The sequence below is a fragment of the Podarcis melisellensis genome (genome assembly GCF_964234715.1).
Source record: "Podarcis melisellensis genome assembly, chromosome: 8".
Lineage (NCBI taxonomy): Eukaryota > Metazoa > Chordata > Lepidosauria > Squamata > Lacertidae > Podarcis > Podarcis melisellensis.
The window spans coordinates 85,176,074-85,197,842 of record NC_138540.1 but is presented as its reverse complement, the minus strand read 5'-3'; the positions used below and the strand labels follow the sequence as shown (position 1 = coordinate 85,197,842).

The following is a 21,769-nucleotide window of genomic DNA, read 5'->3' as shown; positions in this document are numbered from 1 at the left end:
ATTCCCAGACCGTCCGCGGGCCGGATTGAGAAGGCGATTGGGCCGCATCCGGACCCCGAGCCTTAGGTTGCCTACCTATGCTTTATGGGGTCTGTCAGGGTCATGCCCATCTACCTGGTCACACGCAGGGAGAGGATGCTCCAGACCAGGTGTGACAGGAAGTCCTCCTGGCTGGAGCTACATTCCCCTGCGTGTTCACTCTGGGGAAACAGGAAATGTTGTGTTTGACTGCTTATGTTCCAATTTGATTTGAACTGATTTTATAATGAATTGATTTTAGAATGCTGTATTATTTTACTGTTGTTAGCCGCTCTGAGCCCGGCTTTGGCTGGGGAGGGCGGGATATAGATAAAAATTTATTATTACTATTATTATTATTCTATCATCATCATCATCATCTCACAGATAGAGATGGCTTGGCCCACATGCTCCATGCTCTGGTGCTCCAGAGCATGGATTCGATTATTGCAATGCCCTCTTGATTTTCCCTCTCCATCTCCCCTTGTGTCCAGGCACAATTCCCGAGCTTCTCCTGGAAAAAGTCCAAGCCGCTTGCTCAGATGCAGAAACCAAGAGATTGTCCCCACCAGGCCCAGAAGACGCTGGAGAAAAGCACGTCGAAGGGAGGAGGAGGAGGAGGAGGCAGCAACGGAGCATGGGCAGTGAGTATCCAAGACCAAACCCAGATCTTCTTGGACAATCGTTTGGTGCTTCCAAATTTCTCTCTGGTTGGTGAAATGCAGACTTACCTGCTTTCGAAGCATTAAGCATTCTCCATGGTTTCTTCTTTTAGTTCAGAATTCTGTTGGGTGATGTCATGGGCACTAGCCAGTAGGCTCCCTCCACAGCCTGACCTTTTATCAGAACTTCACCTGTACTGGAATTGTTTATAAGATGTTTTTATTGTTCTGTCACTTGTTTTGATAATCATCATCATCATTGGCTCTCGTCCCACCCACCAGTAGCATGTGGCCCCTGAAAGGTTATCCTGAAATGAATACATTCTTGAGATTAAAAGGTTCTCTGGTCTTGTGTGAGGGTAGTGACTTTGCTTTTGAAGAATTCTTTGGAGAGGCAGGGGAAAGTGGCTGTGATGGAGGCTGTGTTTTCTTTTTCTTTTTTCGGAGGGTACCAAATCAACAAATCTGAAAAGTTGTTGGCTTAAAAACAAACAAACAAACAAACAGCTTTTGATTATCAAGATGAGAGCCGCAATCAAAATTGTATCCTGCGGGGAAAAAACTAGACCGCTTCCATAACCAAGCCAGGCTTTCTCGATGTCTAGGCCTGAATTCAATTTCTTTGAAGAGAGGGGAAAGTCTCTACAGTGGTACCTCGGGTTACAGACGCTTCAGGTTACATACGCTTCAGGTTACAGACTCCGCTAATTCAGATATAGTACCTCGGGTTAAGAACTTTGCTTCAGGGTGAGAACGAAATCGTGTGGCGGTGGCGGAAGGCCCCATTAGCTAAAGTGGTGCTTTAGGTTAAGAACAGTTTCAGGTTAAGAACGGACCTCCAGAATGAATTAAGTTCTTAATCCAAGGTACCACTATATAAGGTGACTGTGATGGAGACTGAGTTTCCTTTTTCTTTTTTCCAGAGGGTACCAAATCAACAAATCTGAACAGTTGTTGGATTTTTAAAACAAACAAACAAACAAACAAACAGCTTTTGATTATCAAGATGAGAACCGCAGTCAAAATTGCATCTTGCTGAAAATACCAAACTGCTTCCATAACCAAGCCAGGTTTTCTCGATGTCTAGGCCTGAATTCAATTTCTGGGCCTCCTTTGCCCAGGCTTCTTTCTGCTACGGTGTTCCACCTCCACCACCTTGTCCCGGTTTCCTGAAATGTCCCTGCGACGTTTCTGTCGGAAATCAAGCCTATATCGGGAGTAACTGCAACACTCCCAGGCACCCGGCTTGGTCTCCTGTTGACCTCCCTGGCTGCATTCCCCAGCAAGATCCAGGCTAGGTCTCGATAGGCGATTCTTCTCAGCGTGGGAAGAACACCCCCCCTCCCTCCTGCACTCCCGGCAGGGATAAGGAGATAGACAGAAACGTATTTACATGCTTTTATTTCTGTCTTTGCAGCATTACAGAAAACATGACTGCTCTCTTCAAGCTCCAGCAGTCGAGAGACAAACACCTCCTGTACTTCCTGTACAAGAGCAAGAGGAAGAGCTCATATTACACTCTGAGCTAATTCCGGTGCATTGCCCTGTGAATTGACTGTCCCTCTGTTTCCCACGGAACAGTCCCAACGTTCCATCATGTTTTGTTTTCAAGCTACCAGTTTGCAGCTGCATTGCTTCTATATTGTAATGGTTGTAAGGGGTTACTTGTGCGTAAGTTGCCTGCTAGTTGTGTCCGATTGCCTGGATCACCATGCCTTGGCTGACAGCCCACACTCCGTGGCCGGTCAGTCGCTTGCAGAATCTGTCAGTGGGCGTTTCTTGAACCTTTTCCAGCATAAGAGCTGTTTGACGCCAAGTCTCCTCCTACTTTCCCTGTGCGGAACTCGTCTGCGCCAGTAAGGGGAAGGCAGGGGTGTGCCAGCGCTCTCTCCACTAGTCTCTGATGCAGGGTCTTGGAGACCAGTCTCCAATTCCTCCATCTCCCTCCCTTCTCTACTGGTGTTGCGCTGAATTCCTTCCCCCCTGCTGGTCCCCTCTCCGGCATCGCTCTGGAGCCCTGCCTCCGCCTCTCGCTCTGATGTCAGTTCCCTGACATATAGCTTAACAGTTTCAGCCCTGTTTCTCTTTCTCTCAAACTTTTAAACTCTTAACTCTTCCCAAGGATGTGATTTCTCTTCCAAACTGTTCCAGTAATAACATGGGATGTGTGCTTCAAAGAACGGCAGAGAGAAATATCAAGATTTGTCTGGAATGGGGAAAAGCCAAGGATAAAAAATAAAATTTTAAGAGATGTGAAAGAAAGAGGCGGATTCTCACTTCCAGACTTAAAATTGTATTATGAAGCTGCATCCCTAATTTGGATCCGAGATTGGATCAAGCTAGAAAGGGAGGAAATAACAGACTTGGAAGGACATGATAATAGGTTTGGATGGCATGCCTACCTCTGTATGGAAAAGCAAAAGTACATAAAGGATTCCATAACCATTTAATAAGAAGATTGTTGTTTAAAGTATGGGGAAAATATAAAGATTTATTAGAACCAAAACCACCCTGGTGGCTGTCACCTATTGAAGCACTATCACTTAAAACATTGGGGGGAAAAGGAGAGTGGCCAACATATAGAGAATTGCTGGTTGAACAAGAGGGAAAATTAAAATTGAAAGAATATGACGAAATAAAAGAACATCTTCAAAGCTGGCTGCATCATAGACAGTTAAAGGATATCTTTAAAGAGGACAATAAGAAAGGCTTCTCATATTCCATGTATGTAATGAATGAAAAAGAGAAATGAGTAAAAATTATATGTATACAGTGGTACCTCGGTTTAAGTACTTAATTCGTTCCGGAGGTCCGTTCTTAACCTGAAACTGTTCTTAACCTGAAGCACCACTTTAGCTAATGGGGCCTCCCGCTGCTGCCGTGGCGCTGGAGCAAGATTTCTGTTCTTATCCTGAAGCAACGTTCTTAACCTGAAGCACTATTTCTGGGTTAGCGGAGTCTGTAACCTGAAGCGTATGTAACCTCAGGTACCAATGTATATATAAATAAACTCTTAACTCTTCTCTGCCTCTCTTTCTTCCCTTCAGACATCGTCACCGAAGCCCTGAACAAGTTCAAGACCGGCCGAGCCCTTTGCGCTGCCCCTTCCCAGGAGATTCGAGAGGGTGAGAGGACAGCCTCTTGAATTTCAGTTTCTTGGTGTTTTTTCTTCTTCTTCTAATCTTGAGCGCAGTTCTCCACATTTCCAACTTAAGAACACAAGAATAGGCTGCTGCAGATCAGGCCAAAGATCCATTTAGTCCAGCATGCTGTTCTCACAGTGGCCAACCAGATGTTTATGGAAAGCCAGCAAACTCGACCCAAGCACAATAGCCTTTTCCCCGCCTGCAGTTTCCAGCAACTTCAGAAGCATTTATTCCTCTCAGTTGTGGAGGTAGAAAAGAAGCCATTTTGGCTACTAGCCATCAATAGCCTTCCCAACCAGTTTGCAATTTTCAGAAGTCCTTGTGAAAATTCATCAGGATTCGATATCTTCTAATGGACACATTTCCTCTGAAATAATGTGTTCACGTGTGTTTTGTTTTTGCTCATCTGGACATTTTTATACAGATGCTTTAGTACTGGTTTTTGTACGCGTTACTCCATGGGAAACTGTAGCGCAAAATTCGGAGAAGTGCAAATTTCGAAGTGTTTCAGAACCAGCGCGGTGAGCAAGAAGTTGAAAAGCCCTGCAGGCCAGGCATTTATGCTGGCCCTGGGCATGATGCCAAGTGCAGCTACTGGGCACCATGCCCAGGGGAAAGCTCCCTAAATTCCTGTCGCCATTAGTCAATTTGGTGGCAGGAGAATGATCCGGCCTGCAATAGGCCAGTTCACAGATCCGCCTGAGGGAAAACAGTCCTTCAGAAAGTGCAAATTAAGTCAATTTGCCTTTAAATTTCAAATTTATTCCCTATCTGTAGTAGGGGTTACGATTGGGGAGAAGGGAGATTCAGCATGAGCCAAATTGAAGGAATAAATTTTCCAGAGCGCTCAGCTGAGGGAGAGAACTTTCAAGTCTGCTTCTGGTTGTGGGCACCCAGTTGGCAACAGAATTATTCTTGAACTTCTCTTGGGTCACTGTGAAGAAGGCACCTGAAAATAAGGGACCAGCAGCCAAAATAAGGGACCTGCAGCCCCACCTGTTTCAGGCACTCCAGCCTTCCTGTCCTCCTGCAGTCTGGTCAAACTCATGCTGGTAGCTTCGAGAACACTGTCCAACCAACTTTGTAACCAGAGGTTCAACTGAATAGAATCTGAATCACATGCACCACAAGGACTATGCAGCCTCAACTTAAGATGGCTCCCCGGCCTGGCTTTGCACTGCAAAGTTTGCAGCAGCACGTGCAACAAAATGGCGTCCAGCATTCAAAAACCCCCTCAGCTTGCACACAAGGCATGCAAGCTCCACCCCCCAGTCGTTCTTAGACTTCTTATTGGGTGAGCAACACAGCCAAGCAACACAGTTGGAGCCTCCCTCCTCCCTGGCTGGCAGGGAGGGAGGGAGAGGAGCTGCTTCCTTTGAAATTTAAGGGACATCATTTAAGGGACATCCATCAATAAGGGACAGCAGCGGGACATGGCGCTGGAATAAGGGACTGTCCCTTCAAATAAGGGACACTTGACAGCTATGCCTGCTTCTGGAGTGGAGCATTTCTTTTTAACCAACAGCTGCATTTGCTTTCTCACCCCCCCGGAATATTTAGATCAGCCTTTCTCAAGCTTGGGTCCCCAGATGTTGTTGGACTACAACTCCCATCTCTGCCTTACTGCAGGGCAGATTCGAGGGTAAACCATATGAGGAACGAGTCTGCCCCTGCAGCTTGATGGAGGTAGAAACTGTCTCTCATGCCTTGTTATGCTGCGGTTTCTACGGGGGATACACGCTCGGTATTTATTACCACGCTATGCAAAAATCTCCAAATGAATCCGAACTTCAATGTCTAAAATCCCTAGTAGAGGACAAGGATCCCGAGATCACGTTAAGTGTAGCCAAATTCTGTGCGATTGCCATAAAACTCAGGGAACAAGTTGTGCTATCCTAATGATTAAGGCCTTAAATGATCATTTTAGGTTATATGTTAGTGACTAAGTTTTAATTTATATATTTTTTAACTGTTGCTATATCTGTATTGTCCCTGTTATACCTAATTGCAAATTCAAATGTATCTCTGTCGTGTTTTAGGACTTCCTTGATATTGTATGTGGGCTGGAGCTGGTCTGTGACCGAAATAATAAAATTCATTCATTCACAACTCCCATCATCCTTAGCTAACAGGACCGGTGGCCTGAGATGATGGGATTTGTAGTCTAACAACATCTGGGCGACCCAAGTTTGAGAAAGGCTGATTTAGATTCTTGTTAGATCTGAGTGGGTCTCATGTGAGTTTTGGGGAGGCAACTGCAGGGCTGGATAAATAACTTCGTTGATACCGATTTTGAATCAGCCGCTGATTGATTCTTACTTGACTTGCAGAGCATTTGGTAGCCTTGAGATTACTTTTTGTGGCTTGTAAAGAAGGCTAGTTGCACACACACACCCCTACCTGTGTGTGTCTTCCGTGTCCCCATTTTGAACAACAGAAATAAACCGAATTGTCCAAATGCTTGTCCTCTTGAAAAGATTCTCCTTTAAGAGCCAGCATGGTGTAGTGGTTAAGAGCAGTAGTCTCGTAATCTGGTGAACCGGGTTCGCGTCTCCGCTCCTCCACATGCAGCTGCTGGGTGACCTTGGGCTAGTCACACTTCTCTGAAGTCTCTCAGCCCCACTCACCTCACAGAGTGTTTGTTGTGGCGGAGGAAGGGAAAGGAGAATGTTAGCCGCTTTGAGACTCCTTCGGGTAGTGATAAAGCCGGATATCAAATCCAAACTCTTCTTCTTTAACCCACAGGCTCCCCTGGTGACAGGACTCTGAAAGCATCTTTCAACTCCAAGAGGAAGGCCTCTGATGATGTGGTCGGGGCTGCTGAACTTTCAGCCAAGAAGAGGTACGTAGGAAACTGCCATACGCAAAGCAGGACCACTGGTCCATCTAGTTCAGTGGTGTCAACACTGACTGGTAGCTGCTTTCCAGGTGTTTCAGGCACCTGGCGATCACCTGGAGATGCCAGGATTGAAACATCTGCACCCACAGCTAAATTCTTTCCCCGTATTCGGATTCCCGTAACCTCTGGAACCAGCTGGGCTTGTCTATCCTGGGTAGGGCATGCCCTCCAGCCTCCCTTGGAGCACCGCCCATTTGGATTGGGACCCAGAGCCAGCTCAAAAGGTTGCAGGGACTTATTGGGGAAGACCCCCTCCCTTGGTGTATCCTCACTGCTCTTGTTACATCAGGCAACCTCTTTGCGTGGCGAGTTCCCGCCTCCCCCCTCAGAAATAAAGACACGAGACACGAGAATTCAAGTTAATGGGTCAAATTAGGCCACAACTTTATTGATTACAGGAATTGAGTGGTATTGGCTTAGGCATTGGTCCTATCAACTAACCGGCTTCAGCCTGATTGCATGAAGGCTGGTAAGGGTTAACCACCAGTGGGGGGAGTCCTGTTGATGCACATCTACTAGGAGTTCCCCCGGGGTCACCACTCGGGGGCGTACCGTGGGCCCACACCTCCATAGGCTTCGGACAGGGCCACACACCCCGGACTCCTTTACCGGACTACCCTTTGATCTGCATAACAATAACAGTACCCCTACCAATGTCTAACCGCCAATACTGTGGAGTTGTGATGGTTTGCTACGAGGTAGGCGAAAACCAAGTGGCTGGTGCCAATCTGCCAGTTGGGAAAATTCCTACCAGGCCCCTTGCCGGCGACCAACCGAAGTCCATAGCAACGTCAGAGAGCCTAGCCTAACGGGTGGAAGGGGAGGGAAAACCTGGTCAGCTGTGGCACGGGAAAGAGGGAGACCCTCGGCTGCGCCAGACCTAAGTAAGGCGAGGCCACGCCCCCAAGCCAGCTGATTGGCTGGCCCGGGGAATGACGCGTCCGAGGATTCCCTGGTATCGCGCGGGCTGAAGCCAGCCCCTGCGAGTGTGGGGAGGGGCGTGAAGCCCGCAACCCCACCTCTTCCCTAGCTTGGAAGTGGCTTTTTCATAGCTCACTACCCGTTTCTGTGCAGGTTCTGGTGATCAGCTGCCCCAGGTGTATTGTGTACGGCAGGTGTGGGGGCTGGTCAAATGGAAAGGCCAGCAGGTTTCCCCCACCGCTGCTCCTCTCCCTCCTTATTTCTACCGCCCGCTTGCTTGCTAGGCGGAGAGTTTCCCTCGCCTCTTGAAAAGCGGTTTATAAATATATTAAATTAAATTTGGAAACCTGAGAAATCACTCATCGCATCCTTTTGCTCCTGTTCCCCACTGCCAGGAGGTCATCTTTGGATCCAGCAAACTCCGATCCCTTTGGGGATGCTGTGCCCCTGTTTGATCGACCAGCGGATGTGGGTCCCTCGCAAGGTAATGATATCGTGACACTCCCAAAATACACCTTGCTCAAAGAGGTGCTTGTTGCATGCATTTCACAGCAGGGCTCAGTTACCTGAAATTCTATGGCTCTATGCAAATGTAAACTAGTAGTCGGTGCTGTGTGTTTTTACTATAGCTAGCACATTGTTGTCGTTTAGTCGTTTAGTCATGTCCAACTCTTCGTGACCCCCTGGACCAGAGCACGCCAGGCACTCCTGTCTTCCACTGCCTCCCGCAGTTTGGTCAAACTCATGCTGGTAGCTTCAAGAACACTGTTCAACCATCTCATCCTCTGTCGTCCCCTTCTCCTTGTGCCCTCCATCTTTCCCAACATCAGGGTCTTTTCCAGGGAGTCTTCTCTTCTCATGAGGTGGCCAAAGTCTTGGAGCCTCAGCTTCAGGATCTGTCAGTGAGCACTCAGGGCTGATTTCCTTCAGAATGGAGAGGTTTGATCTTCTTGCAGTCCATGGGACTCTCAAGAGTCTCCTCCAGCACCAGAATTCAAAAGCATCCATTCTTCGGCAATCAGCCTTCTTTATGGTCCAGCTCTCACTTCCATACATCACTACTGGGAAAAGCAGAGCTTGAACTATACGGACCTTTGTTGGCAAGGTGATGTCTCTGCTTTTTAAGATGCTGTCACAGCTGCCTGCATTTTTTGATTCCTGGTGTTGCAGCTTCCAAGCTTCAAAATTCACTGCTATGCCTTAGCTGGCTGCATGCAGACCTAATCTGTGGATTAATTGTTTAAAAGGCTGGCGACGATGGATCAGCTACAGATTCCTGAATCAGCTCTTTCATTAAATTGTTACATCGGTGTTTGTTTTAAGAAGGAAGGCAATAGGCTTGCCTTTAAGAAGCTGAAGTTCTGTTGTCTCGCCTGTCTTCCTTTGTCAAGTTGTCCTCCATCTGTCTCGAGAGGCAATGGAGTGCACCTCCAGGGGTGAACTCAAACTGCTGTGTTAGCATCACACTGAAGTGACTTCCCTGGGGCGCAAAACTGGGAGTGTGTATTGAGGTCTTGGGGTGCTGTGGTCTAAAGGAATTCAATAAACACACAAGACGTAACCGGCTGTACGTTTGAAAAAATAATATATACTATTCATTGTATTGAGTTGTAGATTACAACAGAAGTAGCTCATGAAGTTCAACGAAAAAAGCAGAAGACCCGGTGGATCAGTTCATTCTCTAATCAGTTTATGCATAAGGTCCATAGCTACTACTATGCTATAAGATCCACTGTCCTGTGATATCATATATGAGATTATACCACTGATGAAGCCCAAGACGGCAAAACAAGGCTAATATTCTGAAAATCCTTGTCTTAGACTCTGTGAAAGGATTCTGTGGAACTGCAACAACCTTTCATGTGGATTGTTGAACAGACAGGTGGAATAGGCACTTTCACATATATGGACCTTATGCATAAGTTTAGACCCACCTTGTCCCAAAAAAACACACAAAGTCACTCTGAAGTGATGTTTTGCTCCGCCATCTTGATTCAAAATGGCACCCAAATGGTCATGAAGACTGTTGCCCTCACCTTTGGGGACCTAACACGCTTAATCAGCCTGTTGACTTGCCCAGAACAGTGTTCATGGGAAGCAACCCATAAATGGAACAAAATACACTTGTGTTCTCCCTACGCAGATCCTACAAGCCCTGCTCCTGTTTCTCCCAAAGGACCTTCCAGTCCGCTCTCCGATCTAGGGCGCCTCCCCGGAGACCCATGGACCCCGGCTGTGAAAACTCAGAGGAGAAGGAGCAGCGGCAGAAAACGCCCCCAAAGGTGGGGTTGCGAGTGGGTCTTTCCATGGAGGGCGGAAGGGAGGAGCTATGGTGGGGGCGATGTTGTTGATAGGAAGACTTTGTCTTATGCAAAGATGCGGAAGTTTCCTTCCCCGCAAGCCCTGAGAGGGGGAGGTGAGAATTTTCCCACTCCATGTTTTGCTATTCTTGTAGTCTGTTGTATTTTTGTGATGTTTTGCTACTTTTCCTGGGTTCTCTTTGGAAGGGCAAGGTACAGAAGTGGACCAATAAATATCAGCTTCAGATATTAGGCTTCTTGCTTGACCCACAGGCGAAATGTGCCCAGATAGGAGGTGGGTCACATTTCACACAGGCTAAATGTGCCCCACCGGACCTCCTCATTTTGCCCAGGGGGCCATTTCCCCTAAACCATGGGTAGGCAAACTAAGGCCCGGGTGCCGGATCTGGCCCAATCGCCTTCTCAATCCGGCCCGTGGTCAGTCCAGGAATAAGCATGTTTTTACATGAGTAGAATGTTCCTTTTATTTAAAATGCATCTCTGGGTTATTTGTGGGGCGCAGACATTCGTTCACCCCCCCATAAAATAATATAGTCCGGCCCTCCACATGGTCTGAGGGACAGTGGACCGGCCACCTGCTGAAAAAGTTTGCTGACCCCTTGTAGGAATGAAAATCACGGGAGACGAGTAGTAGGTGTCATGTGAGAGGCGTCTGCCGGGAAGTCCCGGGAACTCTCTTTTATTGAATATCACAAAGCATTGCCACAGGTGTCCTTGTGGCTGATTGGTTGTTACAAACACAAAGAAACTCATTGCCTATTGGTTAATGCAAATGCAAGGCGGGAATTACATGTGAGGGGTGGGAATTACATGTGAACATTTATCACTGGTAGATTAAAGGCTGGGAAACGAGGTTGGGACTAGACAAGCATGAAACCTCCTAATTAATTATAACTAAAGATTAATATAACACAGACGATTACTAATGATTGATCATAACATGAAAGAATATAATAATCAAGTTCTATAGATGTGGTCAGCTATGCATGGAGTACAAGTCACCATGAACTTGAGGTGAACTGAGCGATGAGGGAATGTCTTGGTGTTTGGAGCAGGTTCGTACAGTGTGTGCAGAAACAGAGAGAAGATTATAAGCGAGACTTCCCAGAATACAAAAGGAAAGAAGCAAGACTTCCCATAGCAAGACTTCCCATAAGGCCACAGTTATGTGCAGAAGGAAAACTTCCCTTTACCTCCCCCTTTCTTTTCTTTTTTTGCGAGGCGTTCTGGGTAAATAAGGCAAAAATATTTCGGGATTAGTGGTGTGCCAGCGAATGCCCAAAATAAATTCGCCAGGGAGGATGGGACAAAAAATACTACGAGATACGTGGTTTGCCAACGCATGCTCGAAATAAATCTGCCCATATCTCCCCTTTGGTTTACTGTTGGTGTTGCCATTTCGCAAAATAAGCAGCAAGGATTTTATTGGGTGGCTGAGGGGGAGAGAGAAGTCGAGAGAAAAGACTTATGAGGCCAGGAATGCATTGGAGGAAGCAGCATAGTAGAATCAATATACAAATTATGACAATAGCATATTGAAAGAGATTACGAAGCCAAGTAAGGTTTGGCAGCCAAGCAGTAAGCCACTGGGTGAAAGAATCCCAGAAAGCAGGAAAACCAACATCCTGTTTGATATGATGTGTGAGATTTTGCAAATGAAAGATTTGTTTTTGAATAGCCTTAGAATTGTCAGTGATATTAAAGCAGCACATGTTTTCCACTTGTTCGCATCCGTAATGATGGAGCATCAATAGATAATCGATAGCAGCGCGGTTCTGCAGGACGCCATGCTGGAGTTCACTCTGCTCTTTATTCAAGAGATGAAGGGCTTGTGATGTAAAGTTCAGAGCCTTTGCTGCGGAGCAAGCTAAAGAGTTAATGTTCCTGCTATTCCGGACAGCCAGTCCAGGGACTCCTAAAAGAGAGACAGCTAAAGAAATATATTCAGATCTGCTAGGGAGAGAGACAGAATCGTTATAATCATTAGTCAATTGCGCAGGGCGTCAATATCGAGAGCGGGACAAATGATGCTTTTTTGGTAAAATAATAGACATACGGCTTAAGCAGCAGGGCGTGCCATGGCTAATGTTTGCAGGAATATAATTAAACGTGAAGCCTGGACATGACCAAAACCAGCCGTCAGGCATATATATATGAAATATTTACATAATCAGAACAATTAAAGTTATCCTTGCCCATTTTTACACTGTTGGTTTTTGTGCAGTTCACCATACGGGCACAAATAACATTAAAGGAAGCCACGTATGGGGTCATGGAATTGGCTGCGTGGAGAAATGATGCAAAACTTTAACAGCAGCTGCCAGCTCAGAATGCTGGGCAAACTTCTGTGGAAGAATGTAGAGGCTGTGCCATTTATCATTTTGTAGCCATGCAACGACCCCCCTGGAGGGGGCTCCATTAGTAAACACAGTAAGGGTATCCAACGGGACAGGGCTACTGCGCTATGCTTAAATTCACTTTCAAAAACTACATATTGAGCAGCATTTAAAAGCATTTGGTTGGCTGCCAAATTTGGATTGGCTCTGGCAAGCAAGGACATGGCATGGCTCTGGCTGCCAAATTCCGCACAGGATTGAATCCTCTGAGCCGGATCGTATTTAGGACGGTTAATGATTGACTGCAAAGCCTTCTTACAGTAGGTGTTTGCATTTTCAAAAGGCAATTTTTCCATCAGTTCATTCTGGGCTGTAGTATTATCAACCTGCCTGGTGACTGCTTCTTTCAATCTATCTATAAATTGATGGTAGGGCTCTGAATGTTGTTGTTTAATATTAACAAAAGAGCTAATAGGGAAAGCAGAAGGCAATTCCCCAGCCCACACAGATTCCTCCTCTAAGGACAGAATTCCTTTCTGCCTAGCCAGGGAAAGTGAGGTGCGCACAGCTCCTGTAGGAGAGCACGCAGGGGTTGTGGCAGGCAAAGCAGGCAAAGGAGGAAGGGGAGGGGTGGATGGGTTTGTGGGCTGAGGTGTAGGGAGGGGTTGGCAAGGCTGCAATGGAGGCAAAAGCTTAGGATAAGGAGGGGGGGATTGTCTGCAACAGCCAGAAGGGCAGGGGCCGAAGGAGACGCCTGGGGTCCTAAATTAGCAACGGCAGCTGCACATTTCTGCCAGGTGAGCAGACAATGAATTGAAGCCCTCGGTTCTGCAAAGAGGGTCTTCCCGATCTTTTGCCAAGTCCCCACCTCAAGGGACCCCCTTTCGGGGTAGGAGGGACATTGGTAAACAATCTCACCAAGGAGCTGTTCAATTTCTTTTAAGGAAACATTAACACCCACAACTCGCTGTCTAACTAGAGAAAACAATTCCCTGGCATGTTCTTTCTGTAATTTTGTCAAATCGCCCCCCATACTCACGAAGTAAGCGCGCTGAGACTTTTCCAGTCGAGTGAAGTACAGGTGCTAGGCTGCGTAAGGGATCTGGCACGTCGGGGGTCACCAGATGTAGGAATGAAAATCACGGGAGACGAGTAGTAGGTGTCATGTGAGAGGCGTCTGCCGGGAAGTCCCGGGAACTCTCTTTTATTGAATATCACAAAGCATTGCCACAGGTGTCCTTGTGGCTGATTGGTTGTTACAAACACAAAGAAACTCATTGCCTATTGGTTAATGCAAATGCAAGGCGGGAATTACATGTGAGGGGTGGGAATTACATGTGAACATTTATCACTGGTAGATTAAAGGCTGGGAAACGAGGTTGGGACTAGACAAGCATGAAACCTCCTAATTAATTATAACTAAAGATTAATATAACACAGACGATTACTAATGATTGATCATAACATGAAAGAATATAATAATCAAGTTCTATAGATGTGGTCAGCTATGCATGGAGTACAAGTCACCATGAACTTGAGGTGAACTGAGCGATGAGGGAATGTCTTGGTGTTTGGAGCAGGTTCGTACAATGTGTGCAGAAACAGAGAGAAGATTATAAGCGAGACTTCCCAGAATACAAAAGGAAAGAAGCAAGACTTCCCATAGCAAGACTTCCCATAAGGCCACAGTTATGTGCAGAAGGAAAACTTCCCTTTAACCCCTGCCCTAGACTACACCTACTTGCCCCCTCCATGTCTGATGTCCTGAGCGTGTTTTCAAGCAGGGATGCAGATGGATCCTGCAGCTGGAAAGCAGGATCAGCTGGTGGGCAGAGGGCTTAATCCTGCTTGGTTTGTGTGCCCAAGCAAGTTCCCTGCAGGGAACAGGGTGACGCATCTGACCCCTGCAGAAAGCAGGGTTTGAACTCCCACCATATCAACTGATGCAGGAGGAGTTCGATCCTGCCTGTTCACATTTTCCCTTAATCTGTGGGGTCCACGTGCCAACTTTGAGAGGCGGTTGGGACCACATTGATGTTAGTTTCTGTTGGCCACTGAGCAGTGCTTTGGAGTCACAAGACTCTGTTTACATTCCAGAGACAGTCCAGGTTGTTGGAAGTCTCACGAGAGACGGGATGTGACAGGTTTTCCTGTTCCTTTGTTGTGCAGTTGCTCTCTGCTTTCACAGAGAGAGGGTGTATATTTCTTTGCTATCTGCGTAGTGAGAAATAATGCATAGCGATGTAGCCATAAATCTCATCACTTCCATGTGCTGCTTTGATTCTTTGCTAAACAGGAATGTGCCTAAGGCCTCATCAAAGGCTCAGGTCATTAATTATCCTCAGGGGCGATTCCGGAGGAAAATGAGCTTTATCAGCTCGGTCGCAGCAGAGATCCCGACAATTGAAAGCACATTTCTTTCCCCAAAGAATTGTGGGAACTGTAGAATATCCTCTCGCAGAGCTACACTTCCCAGAACTACACTTCCCACAATTCTTTGGGTGAAGTCACGTACTTTCGATGTACATGTGACCAAAGCGTTGTGACCTCTTCGCTCTCTCCCCCTCCCTTTTAGGAAGCATTCCGCTCTGACTCCCCCCGGCCGCTCCTCAGCGCCTTTTGAGCGGAAGGACACAGGGCGCATGTCCTTGCGCATCTTCTCCCGCAACAGCAAAGATCAGGTGAGTCCTCCGGAGAGCTAGAGACCCTCGCATTCTCCAGGGCCCATCTATCCTCCTGTTTCTGTGTTTTTGTGCTTCTCGTTCCAGCCAGTAGTGGCAGAGAATGGCTAGCAATTTGTGTGTATTAACTGGTTGTTCTCGCTGAGTTTTCCCTGACCTGCTGCATGCCAGATGTTCTGATGCAAAACAATCTGGTTATCGATCATGTTGGCTACGGCCAATGGGTGTTGTTCTCCAACAACATCTGCAGGGCACCAGAAAAATGAAATACAGTGGTACCTCGGGTTACATAAGCTTCAGGTTACAGACGCTTCAGGTTACAGACTCCGCTAACCCAGAAATAGTACCTCAGGTTAAGAATTCTGCTTCAGGATGAGAACAGAAATCGTGCTCCGGCGGCGTGGCAGCAGCGGGAGACCCCATGAGCTAAAGTGGTGCTTCAGGTTAAGAACAGTTTCAGGTTAAGAACAGACCTCCAGAACGAATTAAGTGCTTAACCCGAGGTACCACTGTACACGAATGTCATTTTGGACAGCTTCTTTCCAAAGTTCCTGCAGCCAATCAGAAGCCACGCTTTGGTTTTTTTCCTTTTTCAATAATATTTTTTATTAATTTTAACATATAAATTATAAAATGTACCACAAAACTGATCACTTATACAATCTTTTAGGACTTCCATCAGCACCTCTGATGATCCACCGTTTTCACCACTTCTTATGCATTTCTTAACTTTATATTACCTTTATATCTCTTAACAAATCATCCTCCCCCTTCTCCATTTTTACAATACTTCTAATAATACTCCTCACAAAACCTCTTGCAAACCTACAAATGTCGTCTGATCTTCACAAATACTTTTCAAATAGTCTGTAAATTTACTCCAGTCTTCCGTAAATTTCTGGTCTCTCCGGTTTCGAATCCTTCCTGTTAGTTTATCTAATTCTGCATAGGTATGAATGTCGTTGTTTTACCCACTTTCGCCTCTGGACCTTCCTGCCTCTGGCATGTGGCCCCCGAAAGATTGCCTGCAGGGGAATGTAGCCCTGGGGAAGTTTCCCCACCCCAGCCTCTGACTGGATCTTTTGTTTTCTCTCCTAGCAACCGCTTCCTGCCTCCGCCAAAACAGCACAACCAAACAGCGGGCTTCTGACGAAGAAGATGGCGACCGAGGCCTTGGAAGTCCCAACATCCCAGCAGAAATGGGCCTGGCTGCATTCACACAAGCTCAGAGAAAGTGAGCTAGGTAGGGTCTTGCTAATCCTTGGCCCGTGGATTTTTCCTGTGCGTCTAATAATAATAATAATAATAATAATTTATACCCCGCCCATCTGGCTGAGTTTTCCCAGCCACTCTGGGTGGCTCCCAATCGAGTGTTAAAAACAATACAGCATTAAATATTAAAAACTTCCCTAAACAGGACTGCCTTCAGATGTCTTTTAAAGAGAAGATAGCTGCTTATTTCCTTGACATCTGAAGGGAGGGCGTTCCACAGGGCGGGCGCCACCACCGAGAAGGCCCTCTGTCTGGTTCCCTGTAACCTCACTTCTCCTATACTTAACAGGGCAAAGGAGAGGTTCAGCAAGTATCGCAGGTGAATGCCCATTTCTCCCGACCTAGGAAAGGTGCAGAGTCACCCTTACAAAAGGGCCTTCTGGCGGTTCCCTCACTGAGAGAAGCCAAGTTACAGGGAACCAGGCAGAGGGCCTTCTTGGTGGTGGCGCCTGCCCTGTGGAACGCCCTCCCACCAGATGTCAAATAGAAGAACAACTGCCAGACTTTTAGAAGACATCTGTAGACAGCCCTGTTAAGGGAAGCTTTTAATGTTTAACAGACCACTGTATTTTAATACTTTGTTGGAAGCTGCCCAGAGTGGCTGGGGAAACCCAGCCAGATTGGCGGGGTATAAATAAATTTTTATTTATTTATTTATTTATTTATTTATTTATTTATTTATTTCCTCTCTTACTGTCAGAAAGTTCTTCCTGATGTTTAGTTGGAAGCCATTGGTTCGAGTCCTACCCCTCCAGAGTAGGAGAAAACAAGCTTGTTCCCTCGTCAATGTGGCAGCCCTTGAGATCACACTTCATAACGACCTTGACAGATTAGAGAACTGGGCCAAAACAAACAAGATGAATTTTAACAGGGAGAAATGTAAAGTATTGCACTTGGGCAAAAAAAATGAGAGGCACAAATACAAGAAGGGTGACACCTGGCTTGAGAGCAGAACATGTGAAAAGGATCTAGGAGTCTTGGTTGACCACAAACTTGACATGAGCCAACAGTGTGACGCGGCAGCTAAAAAAGCCAATGCAATTCTGGGCTGCATCAATAGGAGTATAGCATCTAGATCAAGGGAAGTAATAGTGCCACTGTATTCTGCTCTGGTCAGACCTCACCTGGAGTACTGTGTCCAGTTCTGGGCACCACAGTTCAAGAAGGACACTGACAAACTGGAACGTGTCCAGAGGAGGGCAACCAAAATGGTCAAAGGCCTGGAAACGATGCCTTATGAGGAACGGCTAAGGGAGCTGGGCATGTTTAGCCTGGAGAAGAGGAGGTTAAGGGGTGATATGATAGCCATGTTCAAATATATAAAAGGATGTCACATAGAGGAGGGAGAAAGGCTGTTTTCTGCTGCTCCAGAGAAGCAGACACGGAGCAATGGATCCAAACTACAAGAAAGAAGATTCCACCTAAACATTAGGAAGAACTTCCTGACAGTAAGAGCTGTTCGACAGTGGAATTTGCTGCCCAGGAGTGTGGTGGAGTCTCCTTCTTTGGAGGTCTTTAAGCAGAGGCTTGACAACCATATGTCAGGAGTGCTCTGATGGTGTTTCCTGCTTGGCAGGGGGTTGGACTCGATGGCCCTTGTGGTCTCTTCCAACTCTATGATTCTATGATTCTATATTTGAAGATGGCTACACAGAACTACAATTCCCAGAGTTCCAGGGAAGAGGGATTGATGCTTCTACCATGGGAACCCGAACCCTAATCTGTCCTTACTAGATAGGCAAAAGAAAACCACCAAGACAGCTATAAGCCTTGTGTGTGTGTGTTGGGGCAATATGGTCCTTAGGTGGCCTTGGGTGGTGATGGCAGTGGCGGTGAGGCCACCTCAGCTGGGCCATTGACAACTCCCAGCCATTGCCAACCAGGTGCCCTCCAGCTTTCGGACTACAACTCCCATCAGCACCAGCCCGGCACGGAATTGTAGTCCAAAACACCCAGAGGGCACCAGGTTGGCCAAGGTTGCTGAAGCCCAACCAGTGCTTTTTGTCGTTTGAAAACAACTGCAAACAACCTCCTTCCTTGGAGGTTTCTAAGCAGAGGTTGGATGGACATCTGTCATGGATGCTTTAGCCAAGATTCCTGCATTGCCGGGGGATTGGACTAGATCAGGCATAGGCAAACTCGGCCCTCCAGATGTTTTGGGACTACAACTCCCATCATCCCTAGCTAAAAGGACCAGTGGTCCGGGATGATGGGAATTGTAGTCTCAAAAACATCTGGAGGGCCGAGTTTGCCTATGCCTGGACTAGATGAAGCTCGGTGGTCCTTTCCAACTCAACAATTATATGAAAGTCTTGCAGGTAAAGACAACCAAATTCATTCGGTGTGAGATCTTGGGCACTTGAACTCATGTTCAGATGAGCGTGCAGAAGCTCATCTCATATTTACCGGAGGTGCCACAGGACTCTGTACGGCTGCATGGCATTAAACACGACTCCCTCTTCTCTTGCGATGTCTTATTTTTTAGGATCTACAAGCCAGCCACCCAACGAAAATGCTTGCGGGCCTAGCTGCACAAATCCAGAGGCCGGCGATGTTGCGGCGAGATGTAAACACAGAAATCCCTGTTTGAATGCCCTCGGCTATGCACATCAGGAGCCAGATATGGATGCCTTGGTAGCGGCGGCCGAACTGCCAGATCCTCTACCCAGACACCGCCATGTTCTACGGCGGTCGGTGAGCTGGCCCGAAGAGCTTTCGGCGAAGGCTGCCGCAGAAGACAGCGAAATGGATTTCTCTCCTGCTGTTGGCCCAGGAGCGCATCATGCCCAGAGCTTCGGCCTAGCCGAGCCAGAGCAGCCTGACATGGAATTATTAGTGGCGGGCATGAAGCAACTGGGCATCCCCACTGTTTGTGTCACCCTGGCAGACAGCTGCCCAGAGAACGGGCCACAAAGGATGCTTCCCTCGGATCATGGCTCCCCCAGCACTCTGGCTGGCCGCTTCCACCACCTCCCCGAGGCTCCCAAAACTGGCCTCAAGCGCCTGACCCTCAGCTTCCAGCGGGCATCGCCCCAGCCTGACAAAGGGTCAGAGGCCGCGAAGCTCAGTGTCCCCAAGCGCAAGGCGGGGCGCCGCTTTGGCCGGTCCGTGAGCCACGAGAGCGGCCTGCCCTTGCAGGCCGGACAGGAGGTTCAGCCTGGGCATGTGGCGACAAAGGGAGCGCCCGGGCTGCCCGCCAGGAGCCCCTTGCTGTCCTTCAAGGCCTACGGGCGGCAGATCTGCATAACCCGAAAGAACATCATGATGTCTTTGGCCGGGCTGCGTGGCAAAAGGGAAGTGGCGAGGTCTCCGGATTCCGGCCTGCCGAGCCAGGATCCCCCAAGCGCCAACTGGAGCACCTGCTAGAGGGAAAGAGGACTTGGACCTATGGCGTCTCTCCCCAAATTCCCTTGGATGGTGGCAGGAATAGGCAGCTTGTGGCCAACCCAAACTCCCTGGACTTGCGGCAAAACGTGGCTGCAGCTGGTGACCCAACGGCAGCTGGTTTTTCACCCTGGCGGGGTTAATCCTCTTCTGTCCTTAGCTACTGCAAAAAAACCCTGAAGGTGGGTTGTCTCCACCAGAAACTATTTTCCTTTGCTTTCCCCCCTCCAGATGTTGTCGGACTACAACTCCCATCATCCCTGCCCCCTGCTGGCAGTGGCTGATGGGATTTGTAGTCCAACAACATCTGGCGGTCAAAGAGGCTTCCTATCCCTGCCTTTAACAAGATCCTGGTTTTAACACCAATTCCTGTTCTCACACGGCCCATTCTGATGTCCCAAACTAATTCCCCCACCCCCTTCACTGTCTGTGTGTGTTGTTTTTGCCTTTTCACTGGCTAACCTTGTGCAAAGTTTTGTATAAAACCTATTGGTTGTGAGTGTTGGAAGAATATCTATTTAGTAACCCCCCCTCCCAAATCCACACCCTGTGCCCCCCCTTCAAATCATCTACCACTAGCAGCTCTGACTTTGTATTTTATACCCGTAATTCATATTATTTTTCTCCCCCCCCCCCCGGCTGCCCATGGGGATCTGAATATTTGGAGGACTGGTCCTGGCACAGCAAACTGGAGCCTCAAAAATCACCGTTTAGAGTCGTAGAATTATGCTTTTTAAAATCACCGTTTGAAATCGGAAGGGCTTTTCTCCTGCAGCTGATAAGTGAAGGTGAAAGCGGGGAGTTGGGTTTGGTCCGTTTTCGCTTCCCTCAAAATTATTGGTGGCTGGCAAAGGGAATAAGACTAAAAAAAGAAAATTCCTCAGTCACATATTATATTAGTTGAGTTTGCTGTCGGATGTTTGCATGTGCAGGTCCCCCAGTCGCCCTCTAGGGGGCAGTCAGGGGCTTCCCTTGTTTCCAAATATAGTCTTATTATTTTAAAGAAAATCTTTTCTGATGGGTGTGTCTGCAATGCCTTGTGTACCTTTTTTCTTAATTCTAACAAACACGAAATAATTAAAAGCAAGAAATACCACACGGCGGTTGTTTCTCCTAAATGACTTTTTCCTCCTAAGTAACATGTTTTTTTTTGTTTGTTTTTTTGCTTTTGCTTTTAACTTACCTACTTGCCTTTTTAATTGTCCTGTGCTTTTCATTAGTCTTTATATATATAAAGGTAAAGGAACCCCTGACCATTAGGTCCAACTTTGGGGTTGCGGCGCTTATCTCGTTTTACTGGCCGAGGGAGCCAGCATACAGCTTCCGGGTCATGTGGCCAGCAGGACTAAGCTGCTTCTGGAGAACCAGAGCAGCACACAGAAACGCCATTTACCTTCCCGCCGGAGTGGTATCTATCTATCTACTTGCACTTTGACGTGCTTTCGAACTGCTAGGTTGGCAGGAGCAGGGACCGAGCAACGGGAGCTCACCCCGTCGCGGGGATTCGAACCACCGACCTTCTGATTAGCAAGTCCTAGGCTCTGTGGTTTAACCCACAGCGCCACCCACGTCCCATATATATATATATATATATATATATATATATATATATATATATAGGGTCTAATCCGTGTGTGTGTGTCTGTGTGTGTGTGTGAGTATTGAGGGTCTAATCCAAGCATTTGGGGAATGGGAACCTGCAAAAAAATATTGTAAAAAAAGACCCCAAAACCAACAGGATACAGAAAATTCTGATTCTGTTAATGGCTGGTTAAGCCATTACTTGAAGCAAGGGGCTGAATCCCTTGGCTGCTGCAGTCTCCAAATATTAAAAAAAAAACAAAACTCCTTTTTCTTTTTAGCAGTTTTGCTGGCATCTCTCCTGGCTCAGTGTCTTAAAATCCAGCCTTCCTCGATGCAGCGTTAAGATCCAGACTCCATTTGCTCATCAACTTCACTGTCAGAATGAAAAGAGAGGTTAATTTGAGGGATGCCCTCCGGTGGTGTTTTTTTGGGGGGGGCAAGGTGGAAGGAGGTGAGAATCTAAATTCAGTAAGTCATAAGCATCTGGAAGCAGAAAGCGGTGGAGGTTAAATTAGGTTGATTTCAGCAGAGATGATAGAGCAGAG

At 47.2% G+C, this 21,769-nt stretch overlaps 1 protein-coding gene across 5 annotated transcripts in view; it reads left to right on the top strand.

Moving 5' to 3' along the window:
- Nucleotides 1-20,738, top strand: part of LOC309375956 (uncharacterized protein) — a 33,122-nt gene extending 12,384 nt beyond the window's left edge. For 4 of the 5 annotated variants that reach the window (XM_081922000.1, XM_081922001.1, XM_081921998.1 and 1 more), the window contains 8 exons: nt 513-662; nt 3,728-3,805; nt 6,572-6,668; nt 8,042-8,130; nt 9,790-9,928; nt 14,879-14,984; nt 16,083-16,227; nt 18,742-20,738. In XM_081922000.1, the coding sequence (XP_081778126.1) occupies nt 513-662; nt 3,728-3,805; nt 6,572-6,668; nt 8,042-8,130; nt 9,790-9,928; nt 14,879-14,984; nt 16,083-16,227; nt 18,742-19,622 (1,685 nt within the window). In that variant the 3' untranslated portion in view covers nt 19,623-20,738. The remainder of the gene's footprint in view (nt 1-512; nt 663-3,727; nt 3,806-6,571; nt 6,669-8,041; nt 8,131-9,789; nt 9,929-14,878; nt 14,985-16,082; nt 16,228-18,741) is intronic. The other variant, XM_081921999.1, reaches the window with a different exon arrangement.
- Nucleotides 20,739-21,769: the final 1,031 nt, after the last annotated feature.